The sequence below is a fragment of the Ursus maritimus genome, unplaced genomic scaffold (assembly GCF_017311325.1).
Source record: "Ursus maritimus isolate PB19 unplaced genomic scaffold, ASM1731132v1 scaffold_5, whole genome shotgun sequence".
Lineage (NCBI taxonomy): Eukaryota > Metazoa > Chordata > Mammalia > Carnivora > Ursidae > Ursus > Ursus maritimus.
The window spans coordinates 55,353,557-55,374,509 of record NW_024426663.1 but is presented as its reverse complement, the minus strand read 5'-3'; the positions used below and the strand labels follow the sequence as shown (position 1 = coordinate 55,374,509).

General features: G+C 41.4%; 1 protein-coding gene across 9 annotated transcripts; it reads right to left on the bottom strand.

Annotated features, from left to right (window-relative positions):
* Nucleotides 1-176: 176 nt before the first annotated feature.
* Nucleotides 177-20,783, bottom strand: BRD8 (bromodomain containing 8). 9 transcript variants are annotated; one of them, XM_040622393.1, is made up of 22 exons: nt 20,620-20,783; nt 19,583-19,679; nt 13,116-13,185; nt 12,205-12,254; nt 11,841-11,963; nt 11,649-11,729; nt 11,036-11,100; nt 10,217-10,353; nt 9,458-9,676; nt 8,911-9,055; nt 7,783-7,992; nt 7,082-7,362; nt 6,284-6,736; nt 5,894-5,987; nt 5,646-5,692; nt 4,663-4,877; nt 4,371-4,463; nt 4,111-4,179; nt 3,539-3,716; nt 2,698-2,802; nt 2,181-2,225; nt 177-566 (listed from the first exon to the last, which is right to left on the bottom strand). In XM_040622393.1, exons 1-22 carry the CDS (start codon nt 20,636-20,638, stop codon nt 507-509), a joined length of 2,856 nt encoding a protein of 951 aa, XP_040478327.1. In that variant the 5' UTR covers nt 20,639-20,783; the 3' UTR covers nt 177-506. The 9 variants fall into 9 exon arrangements, with proteins under 9 accessions (XP_040478327.1, XP_008689781.1, XP_040478331.1 ...); XM_008691559.2 differs by having other exon boundaries at nt 7,783-7,875; XM_040622397.1 differs by having other exon boundaries at nt 20,616-20,634.
* Between the last annotated feature and the right edge of the window lie 170 nt (nt 20,784-20,953).

Here is a 20,953-nt window from a genome sequence, read left to right as displayed (position 1 = left end):
AAACATTAATTATAAATTCAATCTTACCTTCTCCGGGCTGTTGAACAGTTCACATTATAACACCACTCCCCCCCCAATCATCTCATTTCCACAGGTGATAAAACAATTATCATGCAAAAAAAAATCTCAAGCTTCTCACACACACATACACACACAGAACACACCAAAGGCTAGAGTTTTCTTTATTTTCAGTTTATTGTGTACACACACACTTCACAGGTGTTTTGGTTTGTTTTTTTTTTTTTAAAAAGTCTGTACACTTCACCAGACAGTACAAACTAGCTACAATCTGCTAGCTACACATTAGGACATTAACACAGCCCATGATTTTTGCCCTACAACAGGCAATTGTGCTACTCCAACTCTCTGAGTTTCCCCAGCTCATGTCACATGGCCCAGGTGCCTCCTCTTCTGTAACTTCCACTTCTGGAACTGGGCCGACAAGCCCAAGCTCCATCTTGTTTACTTCTACTTCAGGTTCAGCTCAATGAGGATACTCTGAAGCTTCACTTTTTCATCTTCATATCTGCTTCAATGGCACAGCGGCGCCCCCTGGTGCCCCCATCCTAGATGACAGGCAGACAAAGAAAAGGAGCATGAGTGAGTTGATTAGGAGGTAAGAGAAAAGTTGCAACAATGCTGGGGTTATGGTTTCTTGGGGAAGAGGGAAGAGAATCAGCAGAAAAATCCAGGAAATGAGAGGTACAGATTTGTCTTCCCACAGAGTAGGCTAAAAAACTCCTGGTAGTCTGTGAGAGGAAATGCAGGACATTTTGCTCCTGCCCACCAGAGGTCATTGGGGTTCACCTGGGGTCCCAAAGAATGACTATTAGTCATCCCACCCAGGCCCCAAACTGTGTTCAAAGGAACAGGCAGAGTAAAAGAAAGGTGGGAGGGTCAGAAAGGGCAGTGAATAGTGAGATTCTTGGCTAACATACCTGTCCAGCTGCTGGTCCCTATAAGAAAGGCCTTTCCTGCAGACTGACCCTGGCACTAGTTCCCTAGCACCTCCTGACAGTTGTTTTCCATGAGATCAGGACAATCAGAAGGCTTCTTTCCATCTGCTGCTCTCTCCCTGCAGCCCAGCTCCTTCCTCTTGTGCAATACTTTGCTGTCTTCAATAGATAAAAGATCCTATTAACCAGCTTTGCAACAGCCAGCCAATTGCTTGGGGATCCAGAGTCACTGTTGCAGGCCAGTAAGAAAGAAGGGAGATTACAGTGTTCCGTCCGTGGTACAGGCTGACGCCTGTAGGCAAAATGAATTAGTGAACACTTCCGCTGGGCTCGGCCATTTTTACATTTCTAACATGCAAGGACTCTAAAATTTTCAGAGCTCATGAACATAAGTTGCCTTTGAGGCGACATTAAAGATAAAAATAACACCTTGCACTTATTTAACACTTTAATTTTTTTCAAGCCAGTTCCATACCTTGATCTCATTTTATCCTCACAACATCCCTGTGAGGTAGGCTGGACAGGTACCTCATTATACAGATGAGGAAAACAAGGTTCAAAGAGATAATCCAGTGAGTTTAAGATCATGCATTTTTCGAGCTGATGCTCTTCCATTACATCATGCTCAGTGCCCCATAATGAACACAGATCCAGAGGGTAGTTCAATTCACAGAGGAAAATAGTAAGTCTTCAGGGCTAGCTTTACTAAGTTTAGCTCTAATTTTACCAGCCACCACTGTATGCAGTACTCATTGTTACTAAGATTCTTATTTAAATTTTACTAAGTATTTGTGTATCAGGCATCAGTTTTGCAACTTAATGTTAGGCGAAGAGAAAAAAATTATGTGCTAGGTATCTGTTGGTATGAGGAACACTTATAAAAAGCCAGCTAGCAGCTGCTGCTCTGAGCAATCTTATTTACAGGAAAAGAATTGGCAAAAGGTGGAGTCAAAAATGAGGAGCAGGTGCATCCTAGATCCTTACCAAGAATACCTCATTTCAGTCCAGTGAACTCATAAATAGTCCCTACCCAGCCCACACACACACACATGCAGAAAGACAGGAATGCAGAAAATGAGACAGATTCTTATTCAATGACCTGAATAAAGAGAAGTCCAAGACATTGCCACAGTCTGCATGTTGGATTTCCCTCTGCCACCCACCCCCAGCAGGAGCTGAGAATCTTTGTGGCAACACCACCCCTTGCAGCCATTCAATACTTACAAAGAGAGAGAGAAGGAAGGCAGGAGAGCCCATGGGGACACTGTCCTGTTAGAGGACAAACAAACACTGATCAGGTTCCACAGAAACTCTCAGCCGCAAGCACCCCAAACCTCAGGACAGAGACACAAGCACCACACACACAAAGACAAAATTTAAAAACTCAAGAACAAGAGGAAAGAGATCCAAAAGCAGTTTGGCCATTATGCTTTCTGGAACAGGAACTGACGGTCCCCAACTGCTGCAAAAGTCATTTCCCCCACCTTGCAAGCACTCATTCAGAGAAATTAATAATGCACTCATTCAGCTCACAATTTCTCATGTGAGTGACTGGGCCTTTCAGTCACAGCAAGTGTCTTCAACGTTTGGATGAGTACATCCAAAGATTTATATGTCTGTACACCATTGAAATATAGAAGCCCAGCAGTCACCAAGTACCAAGTAGTAACCTAAGGCTCCTTGGATGCTTCGGACTCCTAGTTTGGAACACTGATATACAGGCTCTTTCTTGTCCCCTCACCTTCTCTGAAGAATCCTGTTTGCGGGTAGAATCTCTCCCTCGAAGACTTTTAGCACTGATTCCAGATTCAGATGTCTGCATTATCAACTGTGTGGCCAGGAATTGCTATAGGGAAAAGAAAGACAGTTGGCCCTTCAGACCTGACCCAGTAGGGAAGAATTAAGACACCTTTGGCTTTGTAAATGGGACTTCATTTAATATCCATCTGTAAACAGCATTCAAATACTTCTCGACTGATTGAAAGTTTAGCATATTAGGTTTTAATTCTAGTTGTGCATGCTAAAGGATCTAAGTGCCAAATATCTCTTAACTTTTTCACTGTAATACAGAATAACTATCTCTTAAGAATGAGGAAGAGAAAAAAAACCTAGATGAACCAAAGGCCATTAGGTAATTTAATTTAGCAGACTATGCAGATATAGACATCATCCCTTGAAGTTCAATATCCCAAACGGTCCCTGGTAATGCAACTACAGAAGTAGATTATCTGTGATAAAAAAGGAAGAAGAAACCATTTGACGGTCGACTATATACATACTTAATGTAATTTAAAAATATGCATTCACCATTTTATAAAAAAAATTACTCCCCCCCAAATATTTAAAAACTTCAGTAAACTCACGTATTTGCCCAAGGCAGAATATTCTCATAATTCTTTTACCAAACCAACATGAGAAAACCAACATGAATCCAACATCAAGAACAAAATTTTATGTTCCTGTGTCCCTGAAAGACTATTCCAATTAAAAGCCACCAGCACCCTTTCCTGACATCAGTATGAATTCTTCCCCTGAGCATTTTCATTTCATCCTTGCTAAAACACTAAAGATCTTCAAAGTACCTGAATCTGCTCTAAGACATCTCGCTGCATTTCTACTGCCATATGATAGACATCGTGGTCCGAGCTATTATACATTACAGCATTCTGGAACATCAGCATAATATCACGCTGAAATTCAGCTGTGCTGCGGATCAGTCCATTTTCTATGTTTTTCTTAATAGTTGACAAATCCATAGGCCTAAAAACAAAACAGCAGCAACAGGTAAATGGAGGGGAAGAGGACTCAACTGGATCCAAATATATTAATACCATACATATCTTCTCATGCATACCCTTAGTCTTAGCTGCCAGGACTGAAATGACAATCCCTCCTCACCCTACAACATGCACTTAATCCAAAAACCAAAGTCAACCTTTGTAATAAGTACTGGCTAAGAAAGGTAATAAAGAGGGTTAATTCTTTTGGACTGTCTTTGGTGATCCAGCCACTGAAATGATCAATTTACCACTTGGTCACCTTTACTCACATCAAAAACACTTGCTTTAAACATACCATCTAAAGTAAAAATCCACTAAGACTGAACAACTTACAAATTCAGGCAAGTCAGCATGCTGAAAGGATAATGGCTTACCTCTGTACAATGCTATGGTAGCCAGGTGCTATATCATCTGTAACAGGCTGCAGGAAGACATTGGCATATCTGTCCAAAAAGAGTAAGGTGCAATTACTGACTTATCCTTCAGAAGCACAGGTGAGGGAACCTGATTTAAGTAGCTGAAGATTGTAAAAGTCAAAGCCACCAATCCCACATAAAACCACCCAGGCTTTTTTCTAGTCACTAAAACGGAGGAGGAGCAGGAGAAAATGTTCCTACTGATTGGTAAAACTCACCTATGATTAGCTGCAGCTCTCCATACAAGCATGATAGCTTTCTTCCAAATTTTCTGTGCCTGAATAGCTTCCTGATCTTCACTACAGACAGAGCTGAAATAAAAGAAGCAAAGGAGTCCCACTACGCATAAGTCCAAAAAATAAAAAAAACAAAAAAAAATCCTAATCATTTCTTGTCAGCTATTAGTTCAGGCCAAGAAAGGGAAGATGAAAAAGTAAGACTGAAGAAAATGTCGTCTCCTACTTCTCACCTTCACTGTCTTGAGCTCAAAGAAGAATCTCAGATACTCACAACTGTGAAGACGCAGGGCTGCTGGGGATGGAGTCTGCCAGCGTATGGGACTGCAGAGTAGCATTGTGAATGCTAAAGCCATCATCACTCTCGCTCACTGGGGGTTCATTATCCATTTCTGACAAATAGCCTTCTCCTTGATCTTCTTCCTTAGCCTCCTCTAGGCTGGCCGCTTCACTGACTCCATCTTCTTCCTCATCCTCACCTGGGGCATCCTTAGACACAGTGTGCTCCGGTCAACAAATGCAAGCAAAGCTATCCAGCAAAGCGTCATTAAACATGATCTTTTGGGTTAGATCAGTTCTAGAAAATGGCCTCACGCTGCTTCCTGACTGAGCCCCCTATCACTTACACTACCATCTACGTACACTCACTGATCAAGTAATATAGAACCTGGACAAAGAATAAGACCCAGGATCTTTTTTAAAAGGAAGAAAAAAAAAAGCTACTTACTTAAGACTAAGCTAAGAGGCGTTCCTTCTTTCCCCTTGCTCTTGAGAGGAACTCTGACCCTGGATACAAAGTTATCAAAAATAGTTTTTATTTTGCGTCTCCTCTGATGGAGCAAGCTCACATCGCATTACTTTAAATCTGTTAATTTCTACTACTTTAGTAATTCTAAAAAGAAAATTCTGGATAATTTTCTTTGGATAGTGTAACTAATAATCTGATTTCTTATATGTTCTCCCTGACTCTGGCATCCCTATTTACTCCAAATCACTCTGGAGGTATCAAAGCTTTATTACGCATTATGTGCAAAAGAAAGCTCTGTGTGATGTTCACAAACTCTTTCAGATGGGAAGCACATGTGGCCACAGTACTGCCAGTATGCCTAAATGTCCACTGCAATTTTTCCCCATGGAACTCCTTAATCAGTCTCATCTCAGAGAGTAAGATGCACGTTTACTATAATTCATTAAAAAGGTAGTGCTATCAGGAAATCTAGTCACACAGCAAGAGGAATAAAGAAAAGTCTGAAATACCTTTATCTGGCTTCCAAAAATAGTCCCTGATTCTTCTTTCAATGAGTCTGCAGAGGAGAGAAAGACTACCTGAAGATTTTTCCACCTTAGCCTCCCCCTTCCTATGGACAATAATCCCCTGCAGCTCTCCTTTCCATGCTGACCTATTCTACCTCCTCTACTTGCCCACAACCCACAATCCCTCAGAAGCCAAAGCAAAGGATTTCAAGTTAGTTACAGAGTACAGATTTCCTGGCCTTATTATTTACCTGACATTTCAAACTTGTGCTGAGCCTCTGCCTCTAAAGGATCTTCAATGGGATTGGAGCCATGTGATGGAGACAACATGCTTTCAGGGGATGCCTGAAGACCAAAAAGAATAAATACCCTAAATACTGATATATCACTTCTGCTGATACAAGTTTATTTTTCAGTGACAAGACTACAGAAGAAGTTCTAAGTCCTACCCATGTAACAGGAATCTAATGGTCACCTTACAAGTAACAGGATAAGCATATACAGCAATAATCACACCTGTGGGCTTTGGACACATCAACCATGTGAGAATTCAGGAACGCAAGAGGAAAACCAAAGGCCTGAACAGTCCCTTCTTATCTAAGGTATAACCCTTCATCCTCCCAGCCCCTGATTTTAAATACCTCTGTCTTCACAGTTGTAAGTGCAGTCTCATCGCCTTTCCCACTGGAAACATCTGCTTCAGTCATCTCTCCAGTGGCAATACTTCTGGGTTCCTCCTCTAAGTCCTGACTCCTGAGTTCTGGTGGCTCCATACTTGTGGCTGGAACAACTCCAGCTACTATTTCAGGACCCGAGAGGCCTTGTTCTGGTTCTGCAGGCTCCATTTTAATCTCAACACTGGGCTCCCTGATGTCTACCAGTTCATGGATTCCTTTGTTTTCTGTTTCCTCAAAGTCCAGCCTTTCTTGCTTGACTGTCATCTCTGGTGCAGGGAGAGATACTGGCTTGTCCCGCTCCTGCTGGATAGGGTGCTCCCAGGGGCCAGGCAGGGACTGGGGATCATCATTCTCTTCACAGAATGACAGTGCCGCTTCTACTGCTGCCACATCCAGCACTTCAGGATGATCATCTACCTGTCCCATAATACATACACCGTTGAAGTCACAGAAATAAGCCCAAGTCCCTCAGTTCTGTTATACCAAATGAGATGGCCTCAATCTGCAGCTTCTCTCTCCATCTTCTCCATATAGAAGCAACCAATGGACAGGCACCTGTCCTGAGCAAACCAGTAACACAGGGATGGCTGGGGAGATGACCAATGTGTGCACCAAAGGGCTTTGGGACTAAGGAGATGGGAGATGGGAAGAAGTAGAACTGTTTGTTTATGTAATTTCTACTACAAGAAACAAGGAGAGGCTGAGGAGAGACGCCTATGTAAGACTCATGAGAGATTCTTTTGGCCTTTGCTGAATAGTTACCTTGTCCTCAATGATGGCAATGATGTCTCCAACAGTCTCAAAGTCCAGCTCTTCACCTGTGTAGGACACAGCAATATCCATCTTCTCAGCCAGATCTAAATCTTCCTTCCCATCTATACTGGGAGCCTTTGATCCCCCAGGGGCCTCTGCTACCCCTGATCGGAAACACTCTTCTTTGATAGAATTGATGATCATGGAAATTTCGCTGCTATCCATGGAAACAGTCACAGTATGTGGGTCCCCCACAGCCTCCATGGGGACACAAGTGTCAGGCTGACTCACTGAATAATAGGAAGAGAAATGCATTTCAAAACCTCATTTGATACCAAGTGACCACCTGGAGATCAACCAAGGCTATAGACAGATGTCAAGTACCCACACATTCAAGCTCAAAAAAGTTATCTTAGATCTACATCTCTGTATGTTTTCTTGTCCCCAGTTTTATCTAGCAAGTAGGGTGAGAACACATTCTCAAGCCCACTCATATTTGTACACTTAGCCCTTTTCCCCCAAAACATAAATGCCCACCCACATCTTCTCAAATTCTTAATTTTCTAAGGATAAAGATGGCACATGTCCACGGAGAACAGAACAGAAGCATTTGAATTGGAGTTGATGCTCTTAGGTCAGTTTTCTCTAACTGAAGCTCAAGATGAAATTTTGGACCTAGTGGCTGCTCAGGGCGTGGGTCAGGGACGCACCTGGAGCTACACTCTCAGGAGTGGAGACAGCCGGAGCAGAGGATGGTGCTGGCAGCGCAGGCATCATGACAATGGTAGCCTGGGACACAGATTCTACAGGGGGTGGCACAAGTTTAACTGGAGGTTCACTGGCAACAGTAGTGAAGGAAGCAAGAGGAGTGGTGAACTGTGTAGGACCAGCTTCTAAAAGCCGGGAAAGAGTGGGAGCACCTAACACACAAAGAGGTACACAAAATGAGGTAAGAGGAAAGCATGTGAACAAGAAGCAATAGCCACTTTAAGACTCAACCAAGAAAATTTCTAGTCTCAAAGAATGAAAGAAATTCCTCTATTGAATAAGCTCATTACCTATATCCTCACTTTTTCCAAACTTACTAATAAAGATCTTCTTCTAAGTTAGGAATGACCCAAAGCACTAGAACACACAATGTGTGTGAAAAATTTTGGTGGTAATTTTTCCCCAGAAGAAAATTAAACAGTGACAACAAAACCACAAAAAACTGGTATGAATAATCTGTCACTTCTGCAGTTAAGCATGCTTTAAACCACCCAAATTCAACACCATTCAAATATCCATATCTAAGGTTTGAGATTTTGTAAAGCTTTTTTTTCTTGCTTTACTTTCTCTATCTCACTTAATTCTCATGACATCCTTGTGAAAAAAAAATTCCTCTTTTATTAATTAACACTGCAATTAATAAAAGAGGAAATTGAGGTTCACGAGTTAAATCATCTATCCAAGGCCACAAAATCAGTATGTGGCACGCCTGACACTTAAATCAAGTTCTCTGGCTCCGAATCTCAATCCCCTGTACTGTAACCTCAGGTATCTCTAGCACCTTTCCATAATTACGCAAGCCCCAGGGAAGCAGCTTCACTACTAACTTCACTCTTCTTCTCATCAATAGCTATGCTGTGGTCATCTAGAGCTATCAGTACTTTGAAGACAAGAATGGATTTACAATCTGGGGCACTATGTGGTTTAACAGGTGAAGTAGCACCAAAGAAAGGTGAACTTCACATCTATGATTGACAGTTGCTTACTACTGAAGGCCGGAAACCAAAGACAGTCAATACTATGATCAACACCTGTGAAGTAAAGTAGGTAACGGAAAAGTGTTGACTTACCTGAGGCAGCAGGGGAGGCCGCAACAGTGTTGGGTGTTTGCTGCATTTCCCCACCATGTATCATGGGAAGAACCCCGCCTACCTCCAGGAGGACACCTGTACTGTTCAAGTGGCCAGAAGCCACAGCCATTTCACTCTCATTGACCTACCAGGGAAGAATAGAGGTGAAGGCTACACTCAAGCTTTCTTTTACTACCACTTCCCAAAAAAAAGACTCCAGCAGTTGACCAAACTTCATGAAGTTAATATCCAAAGAGAATAATTTCAGACCAAAGGGAAGCTCTAATTTTTAAAACTTATTTGACAAGAGTTCTCTGGAGAAGAGAACTGAAATAATTGTGGTTTCAGGTAACTCAGGACCCAAGGATACTATCAACTTACTGGTTTTTTGTTTCTGTTTTTGTTTTTTAAATTAACATTTAAAATTAGGAGATCTCTTTCTCTTTTGAACTTTTTTTTTTTTCCATGTCATATTTTAGGTCCCAGGCACTCCCTTCCAAAGTACTAAATCACCACAGCTCTCAAACACCCACAGAAGTCTCCATACCAGTCTGGGGCTAGTAGGCAGGAGGCTGCCCTTCTTCAAGAGCTCTGACAGCAGAGGGGAGGGGGGTGGAGTTGCTTTCTGTCCAAGCATCTTTTTCTGGGGTGAATCATCTGTTACTGGGGTCATGGGGGCTTCTAAGGGTGCAGAGCCTGGAGGAAGGGTGTCAGGAATCCCAGGAAACGAGGTGACTGGGGTACTCGGCAAAGTCCCAGGGGTTACCTAAGAGACAACAGAGAACCTTTATCTGACTTCTCAAACTCTGGAAGGTTCCCTACTAATCTGGATGGGTTAGTGTGTCTAACTATTACTTTATTAGTCCTGAGTGAAATTGCCCAGAAACCCTCTACCCCTCCTGCTCTCAGCCACTCCTTTCTTCCCCCAGTTTTTTCTCTTCCACCCACTCAAACCCACAATGACCCAAACATTCCACCCAACCTGCCTTTTACAATCTGCTTAATCACTACCAATATTCTGTTTACAAGAAAACTATCACTTACTTCTGCAGGAATTTTATAAGACTAGTTTACTTACAAACAACTCCTTAACGTAATATTTTACCTATCTCCCAAAAGGTCAAAAGGCTCAACATTTTTAGGTCCATCCTTATCTTAGAGCACAGAACATGGTAAATTAAGTCTTTAGCATTCAGACCAAGAGAGGAAAATGTCTCTAGGCCAAAAGTGGTTTCCTCATCACTCAGCTCTCTGCTGGCTTATTGCCCCTTTGCTGATCAATTCCTGCAGATGAAAATATACTCACTCCAGAGGTGGCCTCTTCCATAGTGGTTGCAGTCAAGTCTCCAAGTGGATAATCACCTCCTGGGGAGGCAGAATCTATAGGAGAGCGGACCATCACAGTGGGTAATCTCCGAGGTGGTGTTTTTACTGCTTGACGAGCTAGAACATAAAAGACAACAATTACTAAGTCTTCAGGATTAAATAAATGAAAGTAGACGCTACTCTGTTATAACAAAGGACAAATGGGGATGCTGCATAATTAAAGCAGCATTATGAGTCTGGATTAGAAATCTTTAACACTTCTGGAAGACAGGTAACTTTTTAAACTCGTTTTTCCTAAGTGTAATTCTCACACTAAGCAAACTCACTGAACTATCTCAAAGGGACTTGAAGTAGGAAAGTGGTTTAAACAGTCCTCAATGTCCTCTTCAACAAGTTATTAAGTTTCTGCTTTTAACAAGAGGGAAAGACCTCACTGGGTGGCTCAGACCATGTATTCCTAGGCTTACAAACACTTAAGTTCTTACCCAATGAGTGGGCTATTCTTAATTCTTTTTACAGAGCTTTGAATTCTAAAAACTTAATGATGTTCAACATCTATATTATAAAGCCTTTGTATCCTAAAAGGACTCAAAGTCTAGTGAGAATTGAGCAGAACTCATTTTCCAACAGTTTCTTCCTGGATATAAAAGGATGTTTTTATACTGGTAAAGAGGACACAGAAAAGTGCACAAGTAAATCGGCATCAATGGATTCTATCTTACAACGTAGTCTTCAACTGTTACTAGCATGCAGTACTGTATAGTTAAATTGTTAAACAGAGTCACAAGGTTCGGCTTACCCTGATATGCAGCATCCGTAGCCTTCCTCTTTACTTCAGCCTCCTCTTCCTCCAATTTCTTTTTCCTAAAGAGGGAAGTAAGAGTAAGATCCTAGCCAGCTCTAGTTCCTCCGTAGGTCACAGTGCCCTCACAAGGAAATTTTTTGCCAGGCTAGCACTTTCTGGAGGAAAGGCCTAAAAAGAATCCTTACCAGAAGAATAGGAAATGTTTTTTTAATTTTTTTTAAGATTTCACTTTTAGGTAATCTCTACACCCAATGTGGGGCTCGAACCCACAACCCCAAGATCAAGAGTTGCAACCTCTACTGATTGGCCAGCCAGGCACCCCCAAAATGGGAAAATTTTTAGTGTACTGCCTAACTACCAGTTCTTCATAGGCAAACCCACCTTTCAAGCTATAACTAAGTTATGTCTTCACATGGAAATATTCCATCACATTACCTTCTACAACTCACTCCCCCCTCCCAGCTACTAGGCCACTCTGCAGCTTTTCCCTTCCAGAATCACTCAAGTCTAAAGAGATGGCAGATGGAGGAGATAAGCCAGATTACTTAAGGTGAAAAGGCGGTAAAACAAGAGAAAGGTGTACAAAAGGAAGAACAATATAACCCACATCACAATGTCATTGCAAAGCTCATCCAGTCTGCTGTCCATGTGCCCAGCTTGAATTAGTTCTGCATCTCTTTTCAGCCGTCTAGAAAGAGAAATAAGTTAACTGGGTTTTTTGGTCAAAAAATTCTGACCAGTTTAAGAAGTCAGCCCTTTTGGTCTCTCCCAACCACTTAGTATTCTCTCTGATAAGTACCTGTATTTTTCTTGGGTTTCCTTTATCACTTTCTTTAGTTCCTCAACTCGTTCAGCAGTCAATTTCCGAACAATGACATCTTCAACGGTTTCGACCACTTCTCCCTTTTCACCCCGTTTCCGTCTGTAGAACATTTAAAAACAAACACATACATTTGAATAAGAGAACATCTGTTCTCACTCCCAATTGCTTTCTTTGAGCCTCTCCACCATTTAACCATAGACAGCTTCTGCTCTATTTTTAATCACCCAGTAATATTAATAGATATAAACCAGATATATAAAACAGTAATATTAATAGATATAAACCAAGTGAACATTTTCCACTAAAGAGATGAGGCTTGAATGCCTGGCTTTGTACTCACTTTGGGGTCTCAGTGGTCTCTAGAAGCTCTGAGTACTGGGAAGCACAATGCTATGGGAAAAAAAGTAAAAAAATGATGAGCAAGACTGGAAAGGAGCAACCTTTCAAAGTTTTACCATATCAGACTAAGGCTTAGCGAAAAAACTACATGTAAGATATGAGTGGTTTCTAGGAGGGCAAATTACTCTGCAGTCATTCAGTTAAAAATACTCAATACCAGGGGGCACCTGGGTGGCTCAGTTGGTTAAGCATCTGTCTTCAGCTCAGGTTATGATCCCAGCTCAGGTCCTGGGATCAAGTCCCACATCAGGCTCCCTGCTCAGCAGAGTCTGCTTCTCCCTCTACCCCTCCCCACTGCTCGTGATGTCTCTCTCAAATAAATAAAATCTTAAAAAAAAAAAAAAAAACCAAAAAACTCAATACCAGGACAGAGAAAAGGAGTCTTCTGACCTAGAATTCGTATATTTGGGGAAAAACAACCCAAAAGCCAATATTTATAGTTAATATGTACTGAGTAATTACCATATGCAAGGCACTGTGCTAAGTGCTTTATAAGTATTACCTTGACTAAAACTTTAAAACAATCATGAAGCAACTTTTATCTCTACTTTACGAATGAGAAAACAGAATCCCGGTCCAAAGATGCTAAGTGAAGTCATATTAAACCCAGGTCTTCTAACTCCCAAGCTTAGACTCTTACATGTTATGTTATACAGATAATAAAAGTTTATAACATGAACACACATGGCAATAGTGTGTTGATTGGCAAACAGTGGGAAAAATGAAAAGGTATTCTCAACTATGCTTCCTCTTCAAGGTATAAAAGCCTTGTGATTAAATGGCAGGGCCTGGAAGAGAACCCACTTCACATCTCTAAGACTGCTCTAAAAGAGCACTTGCTTGGGAACTTACTTTTTGAGAGAACCAGTCTGGAGGGCGGCCAGGTTCTGCAAACGGCTTGATTGCTCTACTAACTGATACCCTAAACAAAATGAGAAAAGCCTATTACACACTAAATAGGAAGAAAAAAAAGGGCGGTGGGGGGAGGTATGCTAAGAGTTCAAGGTTTGGAGTACAAAATTTAGAATGATAAACTGCCACCAGGAAGTATTCTGAAATATGTGACAATGGAAAATGACACAACCACTTAAAATTCATTTAGAGGGGAGACCCCTGGGTGGCTCATTTGATTAAGTGTCTGCCTTTGGCTCCCGAGTTATGATCCCAGGGTCCTGGGATCCAGCCCAGCATCAGGCTCCTTGCTTAGTGAGGAGCCTTGCTTCTCCCCCTAAACCTCCTGTGCTTGTGCTCTCTGACAATTAAAAAAAAAAAAAAAATTCATTCAGAGGGAAAGAATCATTGTGAAACAATTTTCTTTTTCTTTTTTTTTAAAGATTTTATTTATTCATTTGAGACAGAGAGAGAGGCAGAGAGAGCACGTGGGGCTTGATCCCAGGACCTGGAGATCATGACCTGAGCTGAAGGCAGACACCCAACCATCTGAGCCACCCAGGGGCCCTGTGAAACAGTTTTCCTAGGTGATGTATTTCCTGGGTGAAGTGAAGGTATTAGAACCTAGTACATTATTATTCCTGTTCATTTGGGCAAGTATTTTTATGTTGATTTTGGTTCTTTTACAAGAGATATGTCTTTTGAAAAGCAATCTCTACTATATTCCAGAGTAAAAAGCTATCTTTTGATCCACTAATACAGCTCCTAGGAATATATTATTAAAAAATAATCTAACAAAGAAGGAAGTACCAAGAAGAAAGCACCATGCAGACTTGACCAGACTGACGAACAGTTAGGTTTTTCCTAAATGCCTGCAAGGGATGTTTAACCTATGGTATTTCACCTCTACAAAATGTTAAATAGACCATAAAAATAATTTAAAAATGTATGTAGTTAAAAGGAAAACATGTACCACATAATATTAACAGAAAAAAAGACACAATTTTTTACTATGATGTAATCATACAACTGTTTAAAAGGTTGTAAAGACAAAAAAAAAAAAAAACAGGCAAAAATAAGAAAAGGACTAGAATGGGATCAAGGAAGAGTATGTGGCTTTAATTTTATCTATATTTATTTCTTTAAAAAGATCCAAAGATGGGCGTCTGGGTGGCTCAGTCAGTTGAGCGTCCAACTCTTGATTTCATCTCAGGTCTTGGTCTGAGGGATCTGAGATTGAGCCCCCCGCTGAGTTCAGAGCCTGCCTGAGATTCTCTTTCTCCCTCTGCTCCTTTCCCTGCTCACATGTGCTCACTCGATCTCTCTCAAATAAATAAAATTTTTAAATCTTGAAAAAGATCCAAAAAAAGCATGACGAAATATTAAGATTTATTAAATCCAGGCTGGGTACATGGATACTCTATATATTATTCTCCACACTTCTCTATGTGATTGAAAAACTACGTAACTTTATTTTTTTAATGACTTTATTTATTTATTTATTGGGGGGGTGGGGAGAGAAAGAGCATAAGTTGGGGGAAGGGACAGAGGGACAGGAAGAAGCAGGCTCCTTGCTGAGCAGGGAGCCCGATGCGGGGCTCGATCCCAGGACTCCGAGACCATGACCCAAGCTAAAGGCAGACACTTAACCAACTGAGCCACCCAGGAGTCCCAAAAAGCTACGTAACTTTAGAAAGAAAAATGTTTTTTTGTTGTTGTTGTTGTTTTTATTTATTTGACAGAGAGAGAGATAGTCAGCGAGAGAGGGAACACAGGCGGGGGGAGTAGGAGAGGAAGAAGCAGGCTCCCAGCGGAGGAGCTTGATGTGGGGCTCGATCCCAGGACTCTGGGATCACGCCCTGAGCCAAAGGCAGACGCTTAACGACTGAGCCACCCAGGCGCCCCAGAAAAATGTTTTTAAATTTCGTTTTGAGATAATGGTATTACACAGCTCTTTTCCTTTATAAATTAAATAATTATATGGTTAGCTATCAGCAAAAAATAAAGTTTGATCCATAATTTACACCTTAGACCAAGAAAAGCCCCAAATGAATCAACAATTTAAATATTAAAAAAAAAAATTTAACCATGAAAGTACTAGAAGAAATCACAGAATTATTTTATAATCTCAGACTAGGGTAGAACTTCCTAAATAGGTCACAAAATCTAGGAACTGTTAAAAAAATTAATAAGTAAACTACATTTTAAAAGTCTTTATGTGGGGCGCCTGGGTGGCACAGTTGTTAAGCGTCTGCCTTCGGCTCAGGGCATGATCCCAGCGTTCTGAGATCAAGTCCCACATCAGGATCCTCTGCTGGGAGCCTGCTTCTTCCTCTCCCACTCCCCTGCCTGTGTTCCCTCTCTTGCTGGCTCTCTCTTTCTGTCAAATAAATAAATAAAGTCTTTAAAATAAATAAATAAATAAAAGTCTTAATGTAAAAATGTTGCCATAAGCAAAGACAAATGGCACACTGGTTTAAAAAAAAATAAATGCATCTCATAGTTCAAACAAATGGCTAATTTCCCTGATGTATAATGAGTCCTCCCCCAATTAAAGAGAAAGACTAATAAGCAGAAAAATGGGAAAAAGCAGTTCACACAAAAAAATAAATACAAGTGGCTCTTTAACACAAGAAGATATTTAACTTCACTCACCATAAGATAAATGTAAATGAAAAGGATGAGAACTATTTCTCACCTTTTACAATACTGTCAAAGATCAAAAATATCTAACAACCAGGACACAGAAAAAGAGGCATTCTGATATATTAACTGATGGGATTATAAATCGAAACAACCTCTGCGTAGGGCAATTTGAAATATTTATCAAACACTAAGAACACATATATTCTTTGACCCAATAATTCTGCTTTCAGTTAGTATGTAACTATGCAAGGTTATATCTGTATTAGCAAATGTCCATCAATAGAGTACCAGTTTGGGTTTTTTTTTAAGATTTTGTTTATTTGACAGAGAAAGAGAGCGCACACAAGCAGGGGTAGTGGGAGAGGAAGAAGCAGGCTCCCAGCACAGAAGGGAGCCCCATGCAGGGCTCGATCCCAGGACCCTGGGATCAGGCCCTGAGCCAAAGGCAGACGCTTAACGACTGAGCCACCCAGGCGCCCCTAAAATTTCAAAGTTTTGGGGCACCTGGGTGGCTCAGTCAGTTAAGTGTCCAACTCTTGATTTCCACTCAGGTCATGATCTCAGGGTTGTGAGACTCAGCACTGTGTGGGGCTCCATGCTCTGTGCAGAGTCTGCATGTCCCTCTCCCTCTCCCTCTCCCCTTCCCCCCACTCACTCCCTCTCTAAATATTTTTAAAAAAATAAATAAAACTCCATTTTTACTTAAGTGTTCTTATACTATTTTTAACCTGATATTTATCAAATTAGTGTGATTCATTTTGTCCTGGGGTTTACCATTTAATTTGGTTCAAGAACAGCTATTACCTAGGATATCTGGATTTCACCTTTAAAAAGTTATTTGAGGGGGTGCCTGGGTGGCTCAGTTGGTTAAGCAGCTGCCTTCCTTAGGGTCATGATCTTGAGGTCCTGGGATGGAGGCCCACTGCTGAGCAGGGAGCCTGCCTCTCCAGGGACCCTGCTTGTTCGTTATCTTTCTCTCTCAAATGAATAAAAAAAAATCTTAAAAAAAAAAAAGTTATTTGAAAAATATGTAAGGCTGCAGAAATGCTAAGTGTGACCAACAATGGTGTCTCGGTAAACTCATTTGAATGATTAAAGTAGTAGAGATGTACCACATAGACACAAATTTGAATATTAAGTAATTATAAGGCTTAGGACAATTAAAAGATGCCTTAGGGGTGCCTGGCTGGCTTAATAGAGCATGGAACTCTTGATCTCGGAGTCAGGAGTTCAAGCCCCACCCTGGGTGTAGATATTACTTTAAAAAAAAAAAAAGGCATCATTAGATCCTGAGGAAAAATAGACAAATGTTAGAAATAAAAGAAGGGGGGGGCGCCTGGGTGGCACAGCGGTTAAGCGTCTGCCTTCGGCTCAGGGCGTGATCCCGGCGATCCCGGATCGAGCCCCACCTCAGGCTCTTCCACTATGAGCCTGCTTCTTCCTCTCCCACTCCCCCTGCTTGTGTTCCCTCTCTCGCTGGCTGTCTCTATCTCTGTCGAATAAATAAATAAAATCTTTAAAAATAAATAAATAAAAAATAAAAGAGGGGCGCCTGGGTGGTGCAGTCAGCTAAGTGTCTGACTCTTGGTTTTTCAGCTCAGGTTGTGATCTCGGGCCTGATGAGATGGAGCCCCACGAGGGGCTCCACTCAGCACAGAGTAGTAGGCTTAAGGGTCTCCCTGACCCTCCCCTTCCCAGTGGGCGCTTTCTTTCTTTCTCTCTAAAATAAATCTTGTCAAACAGAGAAAGACAATTATCATATGATCTCACTCATATGTGGAATTTAAGAAACAAAACAGAGGATCATAGGGGAAGAGAGGAAAAAATAAAAACAAGATGAAATCAGAGAGGGAGACAAACCATAAGAGACTCTTAATCACAGGAAACAAACTGAGATTACTGGAGGGGATGCGGGTGGGGGGATAGGGAACTGGGTGATGGACATTAAGGAGGGCTCCTGATGTAATGAGCACTGGGTATTACAGACCACTGATGAATCAATGACCTCTACCTCTGAAACCAAGAACACATTGTATGTTAATTAATTGAATTTAAATAAAAAATTTAAAAAACAAAGGGAGAAAAAATAAAAATTTTTTAAATAAATAAATAAAAGGGTATGCACTAGAAGTAAAAAAAAGACTGGAAACCATAGTTCTACTTTATGGTCCATAGAAAGAAATACTAAGTGCCAAGACAATATTAATAGAGGAAGAATAGTGTTGTTAACAAATACTGGATACTGGGACATATTTATGTGCAAAAGAGACCTCTGCCTTACAACATACACAAAAATTAACTCAAAATGGGGTGCCTGGCTGGCTCAGTCAGCACAGCATGCAACCCCAGATATCAGGGTTGTGAGTTCTAGCCCCCAGTTGGGAGTCAAACCTACTTAAAAAATAAATAAATAAATAACTAAAAAGGATCATAGACCTAAATGTGTAGAACTAAAACTATAAAGCTTTGAAAAGAAAACGCAGAAGTAAATGGTTTCTTAGCTATGACACCAAAAGCATAAGCAACAGAAGAAAAAAAATAAACTAGACATATCAAAATTGAAATTTTTGTGTTGTAAATGATATGTCAAGTAAGTAAAAAAGACAACACACAAAATAGAAATATTTGCAAATTATCTGTCAAGCAATTTGTGTCCAGAATATACAAAGAATGCTTAAAACTCAGTAATAGTAATAATATAAAGAATCCAGAGGATAGGGGCACCTGTGTGGCTCAGTCAGCTAAGCGTTTACCTTCTACTCAGGTGCGGAACCTGGGTCCTGGGAATCGCTGCTCAGCAGGGACTCGGCTTCTCCATCTGCCTCTCCCTTTTCCTCCTCTCCCCTACTCATGCTCTCTCTCTCTCTCTCTGTCTTTCTCTCAATAAATAAATAAAATCTTAAAAAAAAAAAAAGAATCCAAATGATCGGAGCAGAGATTTTTCTAAAGAGATACAAGTGACCAACAAGCACATGAAAAGATGCTCAACATTAGTAATCAGGAATATGCAAATCAAAACCACAACGAGATACCATCTCATAACCACTAGCAAGACACACAGTAAGTGCTGTCAGGCATACAAAGAAATTAGGGCCTTCACTCATTGCCTGTGGGGATATAAAAAATATGAGGCCATTTAAAAAAAATAGTTCAGTTGGAGGCGCCTGGGTGGCTCAGTCCATTGAGCCTCTGACTCTGGATTACAGCTCAGAGGGTGATCTCAGGGTCCTGGAATCAACCCCGGAGTCAGGCTCCATGCTCAGGAGGAAGTCTGCTTAAGGATTGTCTCCGTTCCCCTGTTTGCATGCTCTCTCACTCTCTCTCTAAAATAAATAAATAAATATTTTTTAAAAAATTAAAAAAAAAATAGTTCAGCTGTTCCTCAAATTATAGGATTCCATTTATATGAAATGTTCAGAATAGGCAATCAACAGAGAAAGAAAGTAGACTGAGTATCTACCTGCCTGAGGGTGGGGGTGGATATTAGCGAGGTGGAGAGATTGTAAAGTGACAGTTAAGGAAGGGGTAAGAGATTTATTTTAGGAGTAACGAAAATGTTCTAAAATTAGACTGTGATAATGATCACACAACTCTGAATATACTAAATTATGTGTATATACTACGTTAATTTTATGTTACTGGAATCAAACCTCAATAACGCTGTTAAAAAACAAATACTGCTTAAATGCTAGTATGATTAACTACAGGAATCCACCAGTGTAAATAAAAAAATACCCAACAGTTTCTAAGACCCAACAATGCAGCTATCTTAGATACCTTACCAATTTTGATCTCCACTCCTCATAACTGAAGAGGCTAAACAGAGCTTCTCTCGGATGGACCATGGCTCTGTAGGGCCAGTACTCAGCAGCTTGTGTTCTAAAAGGAGAAAAGTCTTAGAGAACAACCACTGAGGTACCAGTTCCAAGACCCAAAGGGAGGACTAAAAGCCTAATGCAAAACATCCCACCTTGTAGGAACAAAGTGAGTTACTATAACGGAATCTCGATTTTCACCTCTCTACTAAAATACCATCACTATTCATTCCCCTCAAATTGCTCTCAATATCTGACAAAACTTACTTCTTCAAATGACATGGCTACCTTGTCTTATTTTAAAAAGGCAGGGGAGAACGTCAGAGTAAGATAAGGCAGTTCTCCCGATAGGCCCACTTTTAAGACTACTTGATTCGGATCAGAACGCGAGGGCTTATTTCCCAGGATTCCGAGCAGCCACTCCCCTCCCCCACCCCGCGCCTACGGCCCTGCCTCCTTCTTAGCATAAACTTGTTTACTTCTCTCAGTACTTCCACCCCTATGCAGCTGTCGGACCTAAAGGATCTTTTCAATGTACGAAACAGGAAAATGGCTGAGATGCACAAAACGCAATTTCCCTAGCGTCCGAAAAAGCTAAGAGTTAAAGCACCCCATTTCTCTTGAGAGATAGACCACGGGCCTCACAAACGCTGGCCAGAAAACGAACGGCTCTTTGAGACATTACTCCTATGGCTTACAGCATCTCCTCGTCTGCACACACAAGCCTCTTGAGCCCCTTTATCTCTCACCCCGCAGAGTTCCCAAACACGCAAGGATTCGCTGAGCTGTTTCTCTCAAATCTCCGCAGCCTCCCTGAGACACAACACCCTACACTTCTTCTGGGCCTCTAATCGTTAGTCTTCACGATACGGTCGAGAGCAGGTTTCTCAAGACCCTGGCATCTTAGGCAATCATTGGTCCTAATCCCCAAGCAAGTGACAGAAAGCTGGTACCTAGCCTCTGGTCTAAAAGACCTTCCACGCAATAACAGCAGACATACTTACTACCCGTTCCTGCCGCCATCTTGGCCCTGAAGTCTCCAACCCCCTCAGGGAAGACAGTCTGGTACGGCCGATACCCGGGAACTCTGGGAAATAGAGTCCGAGCGTTTGTTCGCGATGCCTCCTGGGAAACGTAGTCCCAACCACCGGGATGAGCAAACCCTAAATCAGGCTTCTTGAGTGCTCCTGGGAAGGAATATGCTAAAGAAGATGGCTCTGAAGCCTCAGAATTTCCTTTAGGTTTCTTAGAAAAGAAGTTCCTAGGGTCCAAGGAAAAGTGTTAAGCGCGAAGAATTGTACGCGGCCTTACTCCAAACTTGTCAGTTGGTAACCCGGA